The 19404-nt window shown below is 40.7% G+C and overlaps 2 protein-coding genes across 5 annotated transcripts in view; one reads left to right on the plus strand and one right to left on the minus strand.

Annotated features, from left to right (window-relative positions):
* The first annotated feature begins 776 nt into the window (after positions 1-776).
* Positions 777-10759, plus strand: abi3b (ABI family, member 3b). Of its 2 annotated transcripts, XM_037755266.1 has the most exons (10): positions 777-1060; positions 1147-1314; positions 2890-3069; positions 3260-3345; positions 4187-5283; positions 6372-6778; positions 6909-8023; positions 8722-8783; positions 8880-9108; positions 10113-10759. In XM_037755266.1, exons 1-5 carry the CDS (start codon positions 917-919, stop codon positions 4656-4658), a joined length of 1050 nt encoding a protein of 349 aa, XP_037611194.1. In that variant the 5' UTR covers positions 777-916; the 3' UTR covers positions 4659-5283; positions 6372-6778; positions 6909-8023; positions 8722-8783; positions 8880-9108; positions 10113-10759. The 2 variants fall into 2 exon arrangements, with proteins under 2 accessions (XP_037611194.1, XP_037611195.1); XM_037755267.1 differs by lacking the exons at positions 6372-6778; positions 6909-8023; positions 8722-8783; positions 8880-9108; positions 10113-10759 and adding an exon at positions 9243-9406 and having other exon boundaries at positions 4187-5875.
* mpp2b (membrane protein, palmitoylated 2b (MAGUK p55 subfamily member 2)) overlaps positions 10439-19404 on the minus strand; it is a 48741-nt gene continuing 39775 nt past the window's right edge. For all 3 annotated transcript variants that reach the window (XM_037755265.1, XM_037755263.1, XM_037755262.1), the window contains 7 exons: positions 16872-17003; positions 16663-16765; positions 15520-15588; positions 15280-15441; positions 14397-14599; positions 13867-13995; positions 10439-11886 (listed from right to left, as the gene is read on the minus strand). In XM_037755265.1, coding sequence (XP_037611193.1) covers positions 11710-11886; positions 13867-13995; positions 14397-14599; positions 15280-15441; positions 15520-15588; positions 16663-16765; positions 16872-17003 — 975 coding nt within the window. In that variant the 3' untranslated portion in view covers positions 10439-11709. The remainder of the gene's footprint in view (positions 11887-13866; positions 13996-14396; positions 14600-15279; positions 15442-15519; positions 15589-16662; positions 16766-16871; positions 17004-19404) is intronic.

Genomic DNA, 19404 nt, shown 5'->3' on the forward strand with positions numbered 1-19404 from the left:
ATACAGTTGAGCATGTTAAAACACACAAAAGACAACAGATACATAATACAAAATCCAGTTTAGGGATAGCAATTGCACTCTTCAGTTACATAGTTTTTTTTATCAGACCTTTGAACTCTCCCAGGGAGACAAAATCATGAAACCGTAGTGTGCTCTGAAGGTTATTCAATGACCAGGGACTAGTAAACTCTGTTTCTTCTTTTAAATCACACCTCAAAACCTACCTTTACAGGAAGGCCTTTTTATAGCAATCCCTTGTTTTATCATGTCATTATTGTTGACTTTTTGTACAAAAGTCTTATGTTCACCATTTTATTTTGGCCTATGTTTTTTTTATGTTTTTATTCTGTATTGTTTTTATCTTGATGTTTGCACTGTTTTAACCTATGTAAAGCACTTTGTAACTATGTTTGGAAAGGTGCTATACAAATAAAGTTTATTATTATGTGACAACCAACCCTGTTCTCCCCTACAACAGGGATCAGCTGATCAGCAGACATTGAGAGAGTCACTTTTCTCTAGACTGCACTGCCCTCTAGTGGATCTTTATAAATAACACATATGGTATACACCTGATATCACATTATATACATTATGTTATAATATACATAATATTATTGTCTATGTAACAATATTATAAAAGAAAATAAGGTGCATGATGTGTCCTAAAGAGCCAGATGTTTGTAGTTGATCAGTGTCAGAGGATGTATTATGTAACCTGTAGTCTACCTGGTGCAGTGAGCCCTGCCCTGAGACCAGCTGCTCTCAAATCTGTACCCTGCAGGTAATTCCGCCTTCACAGAGCAAACACCTCCCTGCCTCGGCTGACTCTTGCCAAACAAAATACTTTTTTACGTCCTCCTCAAGTAGCGTGAGTAAATCTTTTATTTCAAAAAAAGTTTTGTTAGCAGCGCAAATGGGAGAAATGACGGATCAAAAGAAGTTTACTGAAGTTATTACTCAGATCTTTAAAGACGCGCCAGCTGCCAGGAAGGGTCTGGTTGATAACCAGAGTAACCTCCTTAAAGTCGCTGACTACTGCGAGAACAACTTCCTCCAGGTGGGTAATGCTCATTAAAAAAAAATGTTTAGATCTTTTCGAGAAGCATTTTACAACATAAAGTTAAATAAATAATAATCCTGCAGGCAGAGGATTCCTCCAAGGCTGTTGAAGAGGCCAAAGGTCTGGCTGCCCAGGCGCTGGCCAGTGTGTCCTACCAGATCAACAGTCTGGCCATTACCCTGCTGAGGCTGCTGGACTCCCAGGCCATGCAGATCAAAGATATGGAGTCCTCAATCAACCTGCTGTCGCTGGTGAGAGAACCACCTTTCACCTGAAATACTGTAACACCTGAGCTCTGCCCAAGAAAGTGATGATTAGAGCTGCATAGATGGCAAATATCTAAGGCATAGAAGTCCATAGAAAGGTTGCACCAATCTGCTTTTTGTTTGATGGGATAACAGAATAATGGATAAATAGTAAGGCTGCCAATCGATTAAAATAGCTAATCGTGATTCATTTTTATTTTTCATCTGTTCAAAATGCACCTTAAAGGGAGATTTGTCAAGTTTAATATTTATATTTAATATTAAATATTCTTATCAACATGGGAGTGGGCAAATATTCTTGCTTTATGTAAATGTATGTATATATTTATTATTGGAAATCAATTAACAACCCAAAACAATGACAAATATTGTCCAGAAAAGTATTTATTTCTTTTCTTTTATTATATTTTTTTTGACTAAATAAGCAACAATCCAAGTTAAAATTTTGAAAAAGCATTCTTAGATACCATTTTTTATCAAATCAGTGCGAAGAGCAGAGACAAAACAGCAGAGACAGCAATCTCTAATGTGGAATAACTAGGGCTGTCAATCAAATAAAATAGCTAATCGTGATTAATCATAAATTAATAACACCGTTTTTTATCTGTTCAAAATATATGATAAAGGGAGATTTGTCAAGTGTTTAATACTCTTATCAACATGGGAGTGGGGAAATATGCTGCTTTATGCAAATATATGTATATATTTATTATTGAAAATCAATTAACAACACAAAACAATGACAAATATTGTCCAGAAACCCTCACTGGTACTGCATTTAGCATAAATAATATGCTTAAATCATAACATGGCAAACTGCAGCCCAACAGGCAACAACAGCTGTCAGTGTGTCAGTGTGCTGACTTGACTTTGACTTGCCCCAAACTGCATGTGATTATCATAAAGTGGGCATGTCTGTAAAGGGGAGACTTGTGGGTACCCATAGAACCCATTTTCATTCACATATCTTGAGTTCAGAGGTCAAGGAACCCCTTTGAAAAGGACCATGCCAGTTTTTCCTCGCCAACATTTCACCTTACTTTGGAGCGTTATTTTAGCCTCCGCTGCGACAAGCTAGCACGACATAAGGACACCTTAGGTTTTCTAGTTTCATATGAAACCAGTATCTTCACTCTAGCTTTAAAACTGAGCCCGCTACAACCTAAAAATCTCAAGTTGCGTTAATGCGTTAAAGAAATTAGTGGCGTAAAAAACAAATTTGCATTAACATGTTATTATCACGTTAATACAAGTTGTATTCATTGTGCAAATTGCCATATTTAATTTGAAATAGATTTCCTAACTATGTTTTATTTTCATAAATTAGTGAACTGCATTTGCTTTTGCTTTGACCTTCAGGAACTCCAGCAGCACAGTTACTGTTGGTTGTATATTTGGGAACCATCAAGTGTGCAAGTTGCTGTATTTGTTCCACTTGCAGGTCACCTGTTGTTAATCTGTGGTCAGTTTGGTCGCTACACTCCATTGGTTTTAGTGTGGAGAGAGAGAGAGAGAGGAGAGAAAATGGAGTCGTTGTGTTCATACTGTGCTCTGGTCCAGGCTGCAGCTATCCACTTCGAGTCGGTAGCCAGGAGAGAGATCGGTGCTTTTACTACTCCCAAAAACAGGACTCGCACCAAGCCTCTGACCCCACCGGCTTCAGGCAAGGAGCCGCAGAGAAGCTACTCCAGAGTGCCAATATCTTTCTCCATCTTGGACTTCACTGGACACTGTTTTGAGGTAAATTGAATACTAAAGTGAAAGATTGAATTGAAAGTTTGAGTCCACACACCTGTCATATTTTTCCATTAGATTAGGAATGCTTAGCACAATGCATTATCCCCCTTCCATAGTGTAGTCTCAGTGTGATGTCTGGGCTGACTGTGGTGTGAAGATGCTTTTTTCACCTTCATTCATCTTCTCCCCACAGATTGCTGAGCAGCAGCAGCAGCAGCAGCAGCCCAGAAAGAGAGCAGACACCACAGAGAGCATACAGAGCACTTCAGACTACTCTGTGTATGTTGATAAAGTCCTTTGCCCTTTTTATAGCAGCACTGTTACTATAATTAAACACGCTTATCTACAAATACTGATTATTATAATAATATGGGCATAACACAACCTGTACGATTTATGATCATGTCTGAAAGGTTTCTGCATTATTGAGTTAAAGAGGACCTATTATGCTTTTGTGCTTTCTCTTTCCTTTAGTATGTTATATAGTTTTTTGTGCATGTAAAAAGTCAGCAAAGTTACAAAGGTCTAAGTCTCCTGAACTGCCTGAAACACCTGGCCTGAAGTCCCACCTTTTCTTTCGTAACGTGGTGATGCCACCAAGTAACACTTTTGCATAATACCTGCCTAGCGGCTAGTTTGGCACGCCCTCAAACAAAGCTAGTTAGAGCAGAGCTGGAGTGGAGTCCGAAGAGTTTGGTTCAGACCAATCACAACAGAGTGGGCCAGCTGACCAATCAGAGCAGGCTGGACTTTTTCGGGCTCAAACAGAGCGTTTCAGACAGAGGAACGTTGCGCTACGCAATACTGCATTGTGAAGTGCTGTACTGTACATGAGCACGTACCAATCATCTCATCTAACTCTCAGCAAGAAAGCCAATGAGCATGTAAACATGTTCTAGTAGAAACCTAAAGTATGCACCTGAAAATGAGCATGATAGGTCCTCTTTAAGAAATAGTTCTGGGAAAAGCTCACAAATGAACACGTTATATCTTGTTTGTTTTGTCCATACAAACAACTATTTTCCCAAAATGTGGAACTGTTACTTTAAGAAGCTACAGCTGCATCAGTCTCAGGATGTCATGATGTCACAGTAGCTGAAGGTGTACTTTCTGTATGCAGATCCAGTCTTGGTATCGCTGTGCCTCCGCCATCAGTCCCCACTTTGCAGACTGCCTCCAACTCCGCCGACGAAAGCCTGCCTCCTCCTCCTCCTGCCGATTTGGACCCCAGTATGCCCGCTCCTCCTCCGCCACCACCACCTCCACCTTCCTCCATGGACACTGGCCTCCCCCCTCCTCCTCCGCCCACCTTGACCTCACCCACAAATCTGCCCCCACCTCCCCCTCCACCGCTAATGTCTCCGTCAAACAGCAGCTACCCGCCTCCACCTCCTCCTCTAGCAGGAGGATCCCCTCTTCCTCCTCCTCCTCCACCTCCTCCTCCAGTATCAGGAGCTGTACCCCCTCCTCCTCCTCCTCCACCTCCTCCAGTATCAGGAGCTGTACCCCCTCCTCCTCCTCCTCCTCCACCTCCTCCAGTATCAGGAGCTATACCCCCTCCTCCTCCACCACCTCCCCCTTTCCTACACTAATGAACGTTATCTTATTGAATGATTTTATTCTTGTATAACTCGCAGGCCTGCTGGGTTTTGCCATCAGATGTGTAAAACGTGTGCGGCTGCATGGGAATTATTTCTGGGCCTTGTTGTGAGATCAACGTTAAGCATAAATAAAAGCTTGAAAAAAGTGTTTGTTTAACCTTGAGCTGCTGAATGGCACAGTGTGAGCCTCTAATGATATTTTTTTCTAGGACAGAAAATCCCCCGTCAAAGTGAAACACTGTGCTGCGCAGAGCGCCGCAGCAGAGATACCTCCGACATGTTTCAACAACACCTTGACTGCATTCCTAAGAAACGAGCTGAAACAGGGAATCTTGTGTTTTCCTGTAATGTGATTTCACCTTCCTCATTATGTCTTCGTGTTATTTATCACAATGTGTCTTAATCAGTAAGAGTCACCTTAACAAGCCAGCCACCTTTAGCCCAATACCGTCACTCTACTGTGTGGTGAGAGCAGTGTCAGTGGTGATAAGTTGTTTGCGTCACCGGCTATGACCTCAGTGAGTTCTGCTACTTTAAACAGGTCAATGAGGCAATAAAAATGTCTGTTGCAAGTCAACACTCTACTTAACCTGCACCGCATGGCTCGTACTTGGAGGTAAGCTTTGTTTTCAGCATTGAAAAATATCAAATTTGTCAGAGACAGCGTATCCAAACTTATTAAATCATTTGCTTGGCTGTTTTCTATTTGACTCTGTTCAGTAAGGCCTCCATCGTACAAGGCCCATTCTTATATATTCATCAGAAATGGAAAGGAAATGTTTTTATACTGCCTTGCTTACTTTTACTTTGATCGATCCGTATTCAAGTCTATAATCTTTTATGTAGCAACATACCATAAAAAGCTACACATGCTGAACAGTTTTAACTTTGAACTGTAGTGTTATGTAGACAGTGTGTGAGTAAGAACAAAATCTACTGTGTTAGTACTGTGTTGGATCTACATTCCAGGATTGTGCAGCTTTCACAGTAATTATATCCGCCTTAAAGACTTTTGTTTATGTCGCTGTGATTCAAGGATGCAAAGAGATAAAGAGCTACCTTTGAACTGTATTGCAAAACTGAATATTTAACTGCATGACAAACCGTTAAATAGAGTCACAATCTTCAAGTTTAAAGGGGACCTATTATGCTTTTGTACTTTTTCCCTTTCCTTTAGTGTGTTATATAGTTTTTTGTGCATGTAAAATGTCTGCGAAGTTACAAAGCCCAAAGTCCACGCCAAAGGGAGTTCCTTTCCCCCTAAAGAAACACTGCTCCTGAACTGAAACGCCTTGCTTGAAGTCCTGCCTTTTGTTCCGTAACGTGGTGATGTCACCAAGTAACACATTAGCATAATACCTGCCTAGCGGCTAGTTTGGGAAGCCTTCAAACAAAGCTAGTTAGAGTGGAGCTGGAGCAGAGTCCAAAGAATTTGGATTGATTGACCAATCACATCAGAGTGGGCCAGCTGACCAATCAGAGCAGACTAGGCTTTTCGGAGGAGGGGTCGGGAGATCAAACGAAGCGTTTCAGACAGAGGGTGAAAAGAGGTGCTGCAGTACAGCCATACCTGCGTTTTTTGAACATTAAAGCATGTAAACATGTTCTAGTAGAAACCCAAAATACAAGTATGAACCTGAAAATGAGCATAATAGGTCCTCTTTAATATTAAATCTGTCCTTCTCTTTTTTTCATTTTCCTCAGGTGTGAAACTTGGTTTAGAAAATAAAACTGCCATGGGGATTTTTTTTCCTACAACTGAGTAAGTATTTCCTCAAATTAATTTGACTGACTGTATGCCTCACTGTATGCACGCTGCATGTATTAGTCAAGCTGTCCATTATTTCAGGATTCCCATGTTGTGCGTTGGCATCGTTCTGTGGGTTTTTTGTTGCTATTTTGCAAAGAAGCGCAGAGAAGCAGCAGAAGGCAGGCCCCCGAGGCCCACTAACTATCCATCTGTGTACGTCATACCATTATGTGAGGAGGAGGAGCAGGTAGAAGAAGAAGACGAGGAACTAATGGACATATATGAAGCATATTTTCAACCTCCTTACAGAAACCCTCCCATGTACTGCTCTAGAAGTGGCAGTCCACCTCCTCCATACAGGGTACAGTGCATGTTATCATATTTCATGATGAGGATGATGTTGAAAAGGTTTTTACAAGATGTCAGATTTCATCGTCGGCAACCAAATTGCATCATCTCTGTAATTAAATGCCTCCTCTTCTCTTTTCCAGCTTGAACCGCCATCCTATCCAGACCCCCCACCTTCATGCACGGACCCTCCAGCTTACTCAGAGCGACCCTGATCCTCCTCATCTCCCTCCTCTTCCACTTAAACCCCCCCTCTAGCCTGAACATACTGTACTTTTTATCACAGGGCCAGTCTATGGAAGCAAGTGTCAATAAGATGTCGACATTGTGAAAGAATGTTCAGAAATTATTTCAAGTCAGTTTTTGTAAAGCTGTCTGCATGGGAAATTTAAGATTGTGAATGTGTAGGGGGGGGGAATAATGAATGGTGAATTTCAGCCCTGCGTTCACAGCTGAAATCAGGGGCAACCTATGCAATTTAAAGGTGCTCTATGCGATATTTAGAGCATTAATATAGCAGCAAACTATTCACTATGTAAAGATATATGTGACATATGTGTTTAGGATCCAAATTAATTAAGGAGAATCTTTATTTGACTGATAAAACTACTGAAGTTTCAAAGACAACCCAGTTAAAACCCCACTAATTTACCCCATATGTATAGCATATCCGTTTTGACAAAAAGAGGTAAAATATTTGAGTTAAGGCGCTTATTGTTTACATTTTGTAATAATACTGTGGCTACTTTCTAGTGTATGTAATTTACAAAATACAGTAATTTATACTCATGAATAAAATTAATTTAAGTGTATGCACACTTTGAAATTTACAACTAAGAAAGTGGCATGTTGTGTTTTCTGAAAAGCAAAGTAGAAAGATGGGTTTTAGGCAACATTGTGATTTCAGCCATCACTATTTGGGGGGGTTGTAAAATTGTTATCTGTTGGCTATTATGACAAGGTTTGTTTGCCGAAAGTAGAATCAGAACAAGAGTGGTCTAATAATAGACCCCTGAGGGATGCCGTGGTTGATGGTTTGCTGCAGTAAACAGTGAGTTAAACAGATTCATGAATGATTTTGATCAACACATGGAAAGTATACAAGACACAGAGCACACCTCCAAGTCCTGTATCTTTAAAAAAGACAATAATGCTGTAAAAGCTCTTCAGGTCATGTACTTCCCTCGGTGACACATTATCCTTTGATAGCAACCCTGAGGGCAGGACAGTTTCTGTATGTTTTGGATCCTTAAATAAGGTAAGGACTCATCTCATTGTAATAAATTATAATGATCCACTTATCTTCTAATTCTGCGTCATTAAGGTAACGTATGTTAGAATGATGTGAATTAAATTCATTTTCACTTACAGTTGTAATGAGCAGCGGATTTATAGGATGAAGGTCCACTGTCAGTTGTTAAACTCAGACAGTATAAAGTCAAACAGTATGCTGGTTATTCATGCTACTTGTTATACTCCTAACGCCTTGATTTAACCTCTTCACTTGTACACTGCTGAGCAGTTTTCAAAGTTTTTTTTTTTTTTAAAAGTGGCATTATTGTTAGTGAGGGTCACTTTAGGTCACAACCCTACGATAGGACAGTTAGTCTCATTTAATTGTTCCAGTGGGCCCGAAGATGTAAAGGCTGACTCATTATCATATCCTGTGATGACATCTCACACCCACTTGTTGATTTTTGTTAGTCACATGTCCAAAGACTGCTTGTATTATTCTTTTACTGTATACGTGTACTGTATTAAATCTGATACAGTAGATGTTTTGCTAGCTTGCCCACTACAAAACTAACTTTATACACATTCAAACTTACATTAAACTTTCAGAACATAATATGGATTATGTAAATAAAATGTAGAATTCATTTTAAAGATTTGTCATACTGTCAATGGAAGTCCATATTTCACATAATTGTATTGTTGTTGTTTTTCTCCTCACAGTAATGTCAGCAGGTTGACATAATTCACGCCATGACTTCGGTAGTGAATGTCTTCCAATTATTGTAAGTAGCCAAATAAACGAATCTCTCCTTACATACAGGACAGGAAGTGTTACCTTGAGACACAAAACTGATAGTCTTATGGAAATGTGCTCCTAGATTGCCAGCCTTGGTTGTGTCCATAGCTGTGACACTCCTCTGCTTCTATCTGCACGCAAGAAAGAAAAGAGCAGCATATGACGTCACCATACCAGCACCGCAAGATGACAACACGTCTTCAGAGCTCTATACTATTTCTTTGTCTGAAGATCAGGCAGAAGAGGACAGACATTATGACACATTCCCTCCTCGGTACAGCACTGTGGATCCCCCGCCACCATACTCGATGGTGTGTTACAGTCACTCACTGTCATTGGATCACACAAATCGATTTAAATTAATTGTCTATTATTCATCAAAGAGGACCTATTATGCTTTTCCATTTCCTTTAGTGTGTTATACAGTTTTTTGTGCATGTACAAGTTCCGCAAAGTAACAAAGCCCAAAGTTCACGCCAAAAGGAGTTACTGTCCCCCACAGAAACACTGCTAAACTACCTGAAACACCTTGATTGAAGTCCCGCCTTTTCTTCTGTAACGTGGTGATGTCACCAAGAAACACATTTGCATAATATCTGCCTAGCAGCTAGTTTGACAAACAATCAAAGTTAGAGCGGAGTCTGAAGAGTTTGGTTCAGTTGACCATTCAGAGCAGAGTGGGCCAGCTGACCAATCAGAGCAGACTGGGCTTTCGGGAGGGGAGGGGGCGGAGCTCAAACAGAGTGTTTAAAAAAAAAGAGTGAAAAGAGGTGCTGCAGCACAGCCGGTATGAGATAAATAAAGTGTTTTTTGAACATTAAAGCATGTAAACATGTTCTAGCAGAAACCCCAAATACATGTATGCACCTGAAAATAAGCATAATAGGTCCTCTTTAAAATTTCTAACATATAGGAGCACCTAGGTGTCTAGACAGCACCATATTATGATTCTGTACGTGGATGACAATTCTGCAATCAATATTTTTAAAATCCAATTAAATGAGTCTGAAAAAACAATACTTGTTAAAAGGAATAGTTTGACATTTTGGGGAAATATGCTTATTTGCAAAATAAGATTGATCAGCTCTTTCCAGACATAAGCATGTATCAGTCTTTTCATCTAAGTCTCAGCAAGAAAGCCAATAAGCATATTTCCCAAAATTAACTATTGACTATTGTGTGTTGTTTATAATCTAGAGCTTCAGGTTAATATGTTTCTGAATAATTATATGATTCAAAATATCAAGTTTAAAACACTGTAATTCTAAAAATGAACCTTGTTACTACAGTACAATTTTACTTAATTTTCATGCAGTTTGACCCCAAGCTGACAAGCGTTTGGCTGGGGGGCCCGCCACCTGACTACGAGATGTATCCGATAACGCTGCCTTTGGCGCCTCATCACTGGACACCCACGAGATCTCTGCACCCAACCCCACAACCCTCATCCAGCACCCATAACCACCCACAGCCACAGAGGCTACACCAGGCATCCACGGGCTAAACTTCATTTTAACTGCCAACAGACGCTGACGCACCTTCTTTTGTATGTGTATTTTGAAAAATAGCATCGTCATTCATTTTATGCTGTGATTTTAACTAAAATATAATTTAATATTAACTGTAGACAGTAAAGCAATATTCTCAACATTTCCAATTTTAATACATTTTTATATGAACATCAAAACTACAGTGTAGTTGTCCGACTGCGTCTACACACCAGCAGAATCATCAGAGCACCAAGTGTTTCTCTATGTTATACTATATACTCTTTATTACAATACAGTACTTACAAGTTTGAGGGAAAATAAAATAAATATTCAATGAGTTGCCAGTATTACTTTTCTCTATTTTCTAAGAAGGAACATGTACAGTGAGTGTTTCCTTGGCTTTTTGAACCATGTTAAGGCAAAAGTAAGTATGAATTTGAAGCCACTGATAAATATTTTACGGTTTGTACATCAAAAAATAACAAAAAAAAGTTGACAATTTTCATTAATTGTTCAACCAAGTAAAATGGTTGCCTTCATTATACAATCAGTGCATACTGTAGGCTACTTCTTCTTCAGTTTTCTTCTTAATTTTTTTGTTGTTGTTCTCAGTGCTACAAATACAACTCCAACAGAATCAAGCAGTTAGTCGGACACTGTGATCCACTCGCCGGGTCCTCTCACTGTCAAACAAACCAGATGCTTTAGGACAACAGATGTACAATGTAATCAACATTAAAAAGGAAACCAAACAAATCGAGACCGCAAGATTAACGCAAAAACGTGTGTATGTATACATCGGTGTCTGTATGTAGGTGTATTGCACGTATATGTTTTTTGTTTAAAATGATCTATTGCTGTTCGTTTTTCAAATTAGTGGAGCCACAATATAGAGCACATTTATGAACACATACAATCATACTGTATGATCAAATGGTAAAATATAGTTTTTTTTTATCACAAATATGACATTTGGTATCTTTCCTTCACCAATCTGTCCTACCGATCCCATGTAAACATTACACTACATAAAGTAGGAAAGGCTAAAAAAAAGTTCAATATCCTTCAACGAAAAGCTTATCTGCAAAACATATTCGTTACTCTAAGTCTATTTCCACGTTTATGATAACATACGCACACTCACTCACACTATTGCACTAAACCTCATAACTCTAAATCCTTCTCAACAAATATCAATTAAATTATTCCGGTTCTGACAAATAAAGTACAACTTGACGTTAGGCTCAACGGAGGAACACTAAGTTTGTACAAAAAACGCTCTACATGAGGCTGGTCATTTGCACTGAACCGTGACGCTTTATTACAGACCTCCACCACAGCCCCTCTGGAGCTACCAAACCGTCCCTCTGACCTTCGACCTGTGGCCCTGGCACCTCGCTGGTGAGCTCTTCTTGGTGACCTTCAGAAGACCCAGCTGACGGGCACCCACTGCTGCTCCGTTGACAGTTTCTCCAGTGCCAACCGGAGACTTCGGAACGCCGCTTCCAGGCCGTCGTTTATGATGCAGAGGTCAAAGTAATGTCCGTAGGCTCGCTTGATGCGCTCGCTCTCGTCCACCGTCCTCTTTAATTCAGAGTCCTGTAGGGAGCATCTCAGGGAGAGGCGCAGGACAGTGAGACCATTAGGTGAAAATAAATACAATCAGCAGGTAATTACTTGGATGGAAGAACCGAGTAAACAATGAAATTGGTGCGCAAATTAAATCCAATTAGTTTACATAATTTAAATGGTAGAAATGAAACTTTGTTTGCTATGCTGAGCAAATCAAACACATTAGGTATTCCAATTACTAATACAATGTGCTTTCATTGTAGTCTAACTATTTCATTGTGCAACATGTAACCTTTTAGTTGATTCTAATGGTAGTGACTTTTAAAACCCCTGAAAGTTTGAAAAGTATTTCTTTCTTTTCTTTTATTATATATCTGTGACTAAATAAGCAACAATTTTGAAAAAGCATTCTTAGATATAATTTAATCTGTTCAAAATATACGATAAAGGGAGATTTGTCAAGTGTTTAATACTCTTATCAACATGGGAGTGGGGAAATATGCTGCTTTATGCAAATGTATGTATATATTTATTATTGGAAATCAATTAACAACACAAAACAATGACAAATATTGTCCAGAAACCCTCACAGGTACTGCATTTAGCATAAAAAATATGCTCAAATCATAACATGGCAAACTGCAGCCCAACAGGCAACAACAGCTGTCAGTGTGTCAGTGTGTTGACTTGACTATGACTTGCCCAAAAACTGCATGTGATTATCATAAAGTGGGCATGTCTGTAAAGGGGAGACTCGTGGGTACCCATAGAACCCATTTTCATTCACATATCTTGAGATCAGAGGTCAAGGGACCCCTTTGAAAATGGCTATGGCAGTTTTTTCTCGCCAAAATTTTACGTAAGTTTGGAGCGTTTTCTAGTTTCATATGATGCCAGTATCTTCACTCTGGCTTTAAAACTGAGCCCGCTACAACCTAATAATTGCAAGTTGCGTTAATGCATTAAAGAAATTAGTGGCGTTAAAACAAATTCGCCTTAACTTTGACAGCTCTAGGAATAACTAAAACTATTCCAAACTGTGTGTTTATGTAATGACACTATTTGTCACAGGGGTGTCAAACATACGGCCCGAGGGCCAGAACTGGCCCCGTTAAATGGTCAAATCCGGCCCACTGGATGACTTTGCAAAGTGGGAAATTTGCAGAGAAGTCATTAATTCAAATCTTTCAATAAAATCCTGTTTGTCCATTTGTATGTATTTTGGTGGCGCTGTAACAGGGAGTAGCAGGCCCTATGCTGGATACACTATTATAGATCCCACGTGTTTACGTACAGGTTCTCAACCAGGGGTCCGAGGACCCCAAGGGTCCTTGACGGAGTTCCAGGGGGTCCCCGGAAAAATGAGGTATAGTTTATTTTCACTATTTAATTGAAATGAGCACAATGCGTAATAAAGTCATAAGAGTGACTATTCTGATCATAGGTTTAATTCCTCCATGGTCATCTCCTCAACCGTAGTTGACAACTAGAGAAGTGTGGTCCTAATCATCTAACAACCAAAATCTTTTCAGATGGAGGTCCGTGACCTAATGTGTATCAATTTAGGGGTCCTTGGCATGAAAAAGGTTGAGAACCACTGGGCTACGTGACACAACACTATCGCGCTACTGATCATGCAGGAGCAGCCGGTGGAAAATGTTTTCCAAGAAAAAGAAAGAATAGGAAGCCAGTGTGCTTGGTGTGTTCACAGCATCTTTCAATGTTCAAGGAATATAATATTTGGTGTCTCTATAAGACTCATCATGGCGAAAAATAAAAGAGCATGCAAGGACAACTGAGAACAGAGAAGATAAATTAATCGTTGGCAGGTTTGAGGAAACAGCCGTCTGTTTTTTAGTCGCAGCCGAGAGATCAGCGAGACACCTCAGGCTGTTTGTCCACGTCCATTATATTGCCCATGAACTAAAATGAGTTTGACACCCCTGTCATAGTAGAAAATGAATGAGAGAATGGGTTTTCAGGGCCTTTAAGAGAACATAAACTCACCGTTAACTGTTTTGTGACCACTCCTGACTCGATTGCTGACTTATTCATAGCTTTGAGAACCTCAAAATCCGGGGCTTCGATGAAGACAACGTAGGGCAGGAACTCTGACGTCCGCAGGACTTTAAGAGCCTTTCGGAGAAAAACAAAAGTATGTGAGACATTTTACAATCACTGCATCACTGCACAGCAAGCAATGGGAATAGCTGAAACGCACACGCAATTATAAAGCAGAGAATGTGATTAAAATGCAACTGCAGCATCTTCATCGAACACATTTATCAAGCTAATGTGCGCAAATAAGATTAGCGAAGTGTTTCCAGCGACTCATGCTGAACATTAAGAGATCCTTTTTGATAAATATAGATGATGTGCTCAGCCTGAGAATACTTCAGTAGCAACCAGCTGTACATAATTGGTTTGAATATATAATTTTATGCAGAAGTAATTTACATTGGAAACCATGATGGATAGAAGTTTCTATGGCAGAGGAACAGAAGCAAGAAAAGATGGGAGAGAGGAGCTTCTTCTACCTGTGGGTTGACGTCCAGGATGCAGATCTTTCCTGTGTATATCACCTCGTGTATAGAGTTGATCTTAGTGCCGTACAGGTTGCTGTCGTACTCGCCGTGCTCCAAGAAACGAGCACTTTTGATGTCGCTCTCCATTTCGCTGCGGGTCATGAAGGAGTACATCTGGCCGTCCCGCTCATCCACCTTTGGTTTTCTGGAGGTGACTGAAGGATAAAAAAAAAGAAGTCAGAAATGGATCATTTGCACAGTGCAAATACAGACACTAAAAATGCAATGATAATATCACAAAATGAAGCGGAAAATATTACAATATAAAATATATATATATATATATTAAAAGAAACTATTCAAACTTCAACACTAAGAGACTGGAAACTAAGGAGACAAAGAAATTAACTTCAGTTAAAAAAAGTATATGACAACATTCACACAGTATACAACTAGAGCTGCAATGATTAATCGATTAGTCGTCAACTATTAAACCAACTATTTTGATAATCGATTCATCGGTTTGAGTCATTTTTTTAGGTCAAAATTCACAATTCCAGCTTGTTAAATGTGAATATTTTCTGGTTTCTTTCCTCCTCTATGACACTAAACGGAATATATTTGAGTTGTGGACAAAACAAGACATTTGAGGACGTCATCTTGGGCTTTGGAAAACACTGATAGACATTTTTCACCATCTTATAGAGCAAACAACTAATTGATTAATCGAGAAAATAATCGACAGATGAATCAACAATGAAAATAATCATTAGTTGCAGCCCTATATGCAACAAATACAACAAACCCTGTAAAAAAAAAACACAAGGTACTAAATGACAGATGGATTTTGTATCATTGTATGTGGTTTAGTGTGATGATGAACGGCTGCACTCACAGGGGATGGTGGTGCCGTACCGCTGGGGATCCGACACCAGCAGCTTGTTTTTCAGGCTGCGACGGCCGACCCCCTGTGCACCAATCAGGACCAGCGTCTTCCTCCTGAAGGGCGGAACCTTGGCGACCTCTTCATATATCCGCAGCTCGTGGCGGTCGAATTCTAGTCAGAAACCAGTAATTAGGTAGACATACATAATAAAAAAGAGACTGTGATGTTGTACATTGCGAGGTAAATTACCTGCATTCTTGGTAGTCAGATACATCATCTTTTTTTTCTTCTTACCACCCATGCCGGCACATAGAGGACCTGAGACAGACAGAAACACACAATAAAACCTCCAACCTTGGCGCTCGTCTTTGCCACCCACTTTGACAAAGTCAAAACGATGTACGATCAAGGTGAAATGACTTTGAAAGCACTGCTGTGTCATTAAAAAAGTCTTAGAAGGTTATAGGGAGACGATGCCACTAGGCGGCACTGTGCACCAACACTGATCAGCCTATCCAACCAGTCTGCTGCCAGAGAACACCTGTGACTAGGCGTTCTGCTGACCGTCTGTTCAATATGGCAGATTATTTAGCCCATGGGGGAGAATGTCTTATGAACAGAGACGCAAATAGAAGCAATCATGAGCTCAGTCGTTAATTTTCACGTCAGAATTATAACCCATCAAGCTGTGACAGCAAATATTGTGTGCACCTTGCAGCCAGGGTGCTAAATTATGAAGTATTTTTCTTGAATTGGATCAACGATTTCAGACGTCACCATCCAAAAATACCTATTTTTTTAAACAAACCATGCTCTCGGTTGGTATAATATGTGGAGAGTGTGCTAGCAGACAGATGTGTCCTTCCTAGGCTCCAAGGGCAGGACAGTAGGGCTGTCATCTTCCTCTCCACCACAAGTGAAGGGCACGCTGCTGGCTCTGACTCACCACCTGTTTAGCTGCTGCTGAGGTCTCAGCACAGAGCAGATAAATCTAAAGGAGTCTCTTTTCACCCCGCATCTCATAAGAGAAGAGATTATTATTGATCAGGTTTGTATTTACGGGGGTCTTATCGCCGCTCCCCGATCATTGCTCCTTCCCGGGGAGGGCTGCTTGTGAATGTCAAGACCCAGCGGCTTAATAACAAGCAGATTGAAATCAGGCTGCCTGAGTCACGCCGATGCTCATTACCAGTCCTCCAGTGAGTAACAGACTGGAGAGGTTGAGAGGAGGATGAGCGGCCGGGCGCCAGATGAAATGCTTGTATGATATGGAGAGGAACAGATGTTGCCTTTGTTGCCGGTGCGTTTGTGCGGCGAAGGAGCCTGTGTCGAAATCTGCATAATGAGAAGTGCTTCTCTGCTCTGGTGCGTGCTGCTGAGAGGTGTGTGTACCTGTGGTAGTGAGCTCCAAATCTCTCTTCACAAACGCTTTCCTCTTCTCCTCCAGCAGCTGGCTTGGGATTAGACCTGCGCTGCCTCCCTCTATGTGACAGGCCTGTGAGGGACCACAGACAATGAGGGATAACAAGCGGGTGAATAAAACCATACAGTCTTAAAGCAATTGATGCACAACAATGTCGAATATCTTGGGCTGCGCTGACCTGCCACCAATTGAGGTCCTCCTGGTTGAAAATCTGCAGGATGTCTCCACTGTTGAAGCTCAGCCCTGCTTCCTTACAGGGAATCAGGTTATCATGGGATGGGTCGTAGTCAAAGTGACACTTCACAAAGGCCTAAATGAAGATGTTGAAAAGAGGGAAGGTGTCAGTTAAATTGCTGTAATGGATGGAAAAAAATACACATTTAATTGAATAAACAGGCTGGGAATGTGTACCTATGCTGCCTCTGGTGTGGTGTGTGAACAGTACATGATCATGTGGTAGATGGATCGGGTGAGTTAAGTGTCCGTCACTATGAAACAGCCTTGTGCACTTAAAGCCTACTCCATCTCTCGGCTCACTTTCCCCGACATCTCAAGGCTTCAGGATTCAGCTCATAAACCAAACCCTGTATCCCAACCCCCACTGACAGGACAAGGAGTCTGAGAGACAGACAGACGGAGAGAGAAAGAGAGAGAGACAGAAATAAAGAGAGAGCCAAAATCTGTAGCCATGGCAACCATCCCATCCCCCCTTACACTTGACGCCTTTTCTCGTACTGAACTGATGCATAAAAAAAAGGCTGCCAGCCCTTACTGTACTGTGTGTGTGTGTCTCATTCCCCCGTAAGGACACAATGGACACACTCTCACAGTCTCAACTGGCCAAAGGGAACTGCCAGCTGAGTTTAGTCACCATGCGATGACAAAGCTCAAGGCGTGAAAACACAGACAGCTGGATTACGTTCTGAGAGAACTTTTGTGAACAACTCTAATCATCAAAACTCCTCGCTCGCACAGTACAACATCCACCTACACAGCACTTTGCTGTGCGAGCACGGCCAAATCATTCTTTAATATCTCTGACTGACAGTCGCTATTAAGTGTTCAAGTAGGCACTTTGATATCCAGGGCTGATATGACAAAAAAGGGAAAACTAAACACTTGTACGCTCTGGTTTCACAAAGCGAAGGTCTTAAAGAGATATACTGTAGAAATGTCTTCCTACAGAAAAGTCTGTCTTTTGAAATGTTCTAAAGAGCCATAACTCAGAAAAACACTCTTCTCAGTGAATAACCCTAAGAAATGGGAGGATGTTAAGTTCTCTTATATAAAAGCAACTTTAGAGCATTTCTGCCAGATTGGCTGCTGCCCTCAGTTTCCACACAATGGAACATCAGGAAAAACTAGAATTACCGCCTTGCGGTTGTATGCCTCCGCCAACCTATCAAGTTGCAGTTTACATCCATGTCTGTCCAAAATTTCAATCAAATCAGTTCATCCTTGAGCCCAAGGGGACGTTTGTGCCAAATTTAAAGAAATTCCTTCCAGGCGTTTCCTCAGATATCCCGTTCGCGAGACTGGACAGAAAAACCCGAAAACATAATGCCTCCGGCCACAGCTGTCCCCGGCGTGGAGATATAATACACAGCTGGAAATATGAAAGACTGTATAGCTGCAGTCAAATGTAAACCTGCCAATTCCAGTTTTGGTATAGTTTGCATGTTTTCATTTCATTTAAAGAAAATTAGGCCTACACATTTCCTCTACAGCAGGCCTATCCATCTGGCTGCTCACCAGTCAATTCTGTTTACAAATTAGTAAAATTTTAAACCTGAAAAAAAAAAGAAAATCACACGAATAACAGACATTTTGTCACAATAAATCCTTCAAACCAGTAGAGCGCTCCTGTGCTGTCAGTAACAGCCAATCACAACATGCATTATGATGACAAAAGCCCTCCTTTGCATGCCGCTGTTGTCGCAAGCAGGTGTCCAGACAGCCAAAACTAGCTAAATAAAATAGAAACCCACTGGTAGTTTATTTCATAATATTGAATTTGCATATTGTTGCAATTTCTATATAACATATTGATTGCCATGTAGCGAAAATAAAAGTTTTGAGAATGTGGTGGCGCGTTGTGTCCAGTGTGTTCATACATAACGAGAATAATGGCTCAGGGAAATATCCGGCCCTTATCTTTCTGTAAATGTGGCCCCCTGCTAAAGAATATAGGTGAATAGCCAAAAGTATAATGTAACAAGACTAGCCATGCTGGCAACTCTGTGAGGCTGTACTTAAGCATAGTGGTGCTTTGAGCTACATGCTAATGCCAGCATGGTGACAAGCTCACAATGACAACGCTAACATTTGCTAATTGGTAATTAATACAAAGCAAAGCTGAGGCTGATGGGGATGTCAGTATCAAAGTACTGAACAGGTTAATCTGATGATGGTGCTACAGAGAAAGTTAAGCCAACCAAAAATGTAGCTAAAGTTAGTACATTTCAACCTGTGGATGACATGAATGTGTGTACCAAACCTCATGACAACCCATCGAGACATTTTCACTCAAAACCAGAAATGTCAACCTAGCTGGTGCTAGAGGAAAAAGTCAGGGGGATCACCGCTGTCAGTAGGGGACATCCTCTGGGTGGGGCACTATGGATGTCTGTACAAAATCCCATGTTAATCCATCCAACAGTTGTTGAGATATTTCAGTCTGGACAAAGTGGCGGACTGACCAACCGACTGAC

The sequence above is a fragment of the Sebastes umbrosus genome, chromosome 20 (assembly GCF_015220745.1).
Source record: "Sebastes umbrosus isolate fSebUmb1 chromosome 20, fSebUmb1.pri, whole genome shotgun sequence".
In the NCBI taxonomy this organism is placed as follows: Eukaryota; Metazoa; Chordata; class Actinopteri; order Perciformes; family Sebastidae; genus Sebastes; species Sebastes umbrosus.

Excerpts from the sequence above, each read along its gene's own strand:
- abi3b (XM_037755266.1), top strand. The coding sequence starts at position 917 with ATGGGAGAAATGACGGATCAAAAGAAGTTTACTGAAGTTATTACTCAG. Across the intron at positions 1,061-1,146 it reads GCGAGAACAACTTCCTCCAG|GCAGAGGATTCCTCCAAGGC; the intron begins GTGGGTAATGCT and ends ATAATCCTGCAG. Across the intron at positions 3,346-4,186 it reads AGCACTTCAGACTACTCTGT|ATCCAGTCTTGGTATCGCTG; the intron begins GTATGTTGATAA and ends TTCTGTATGCAG.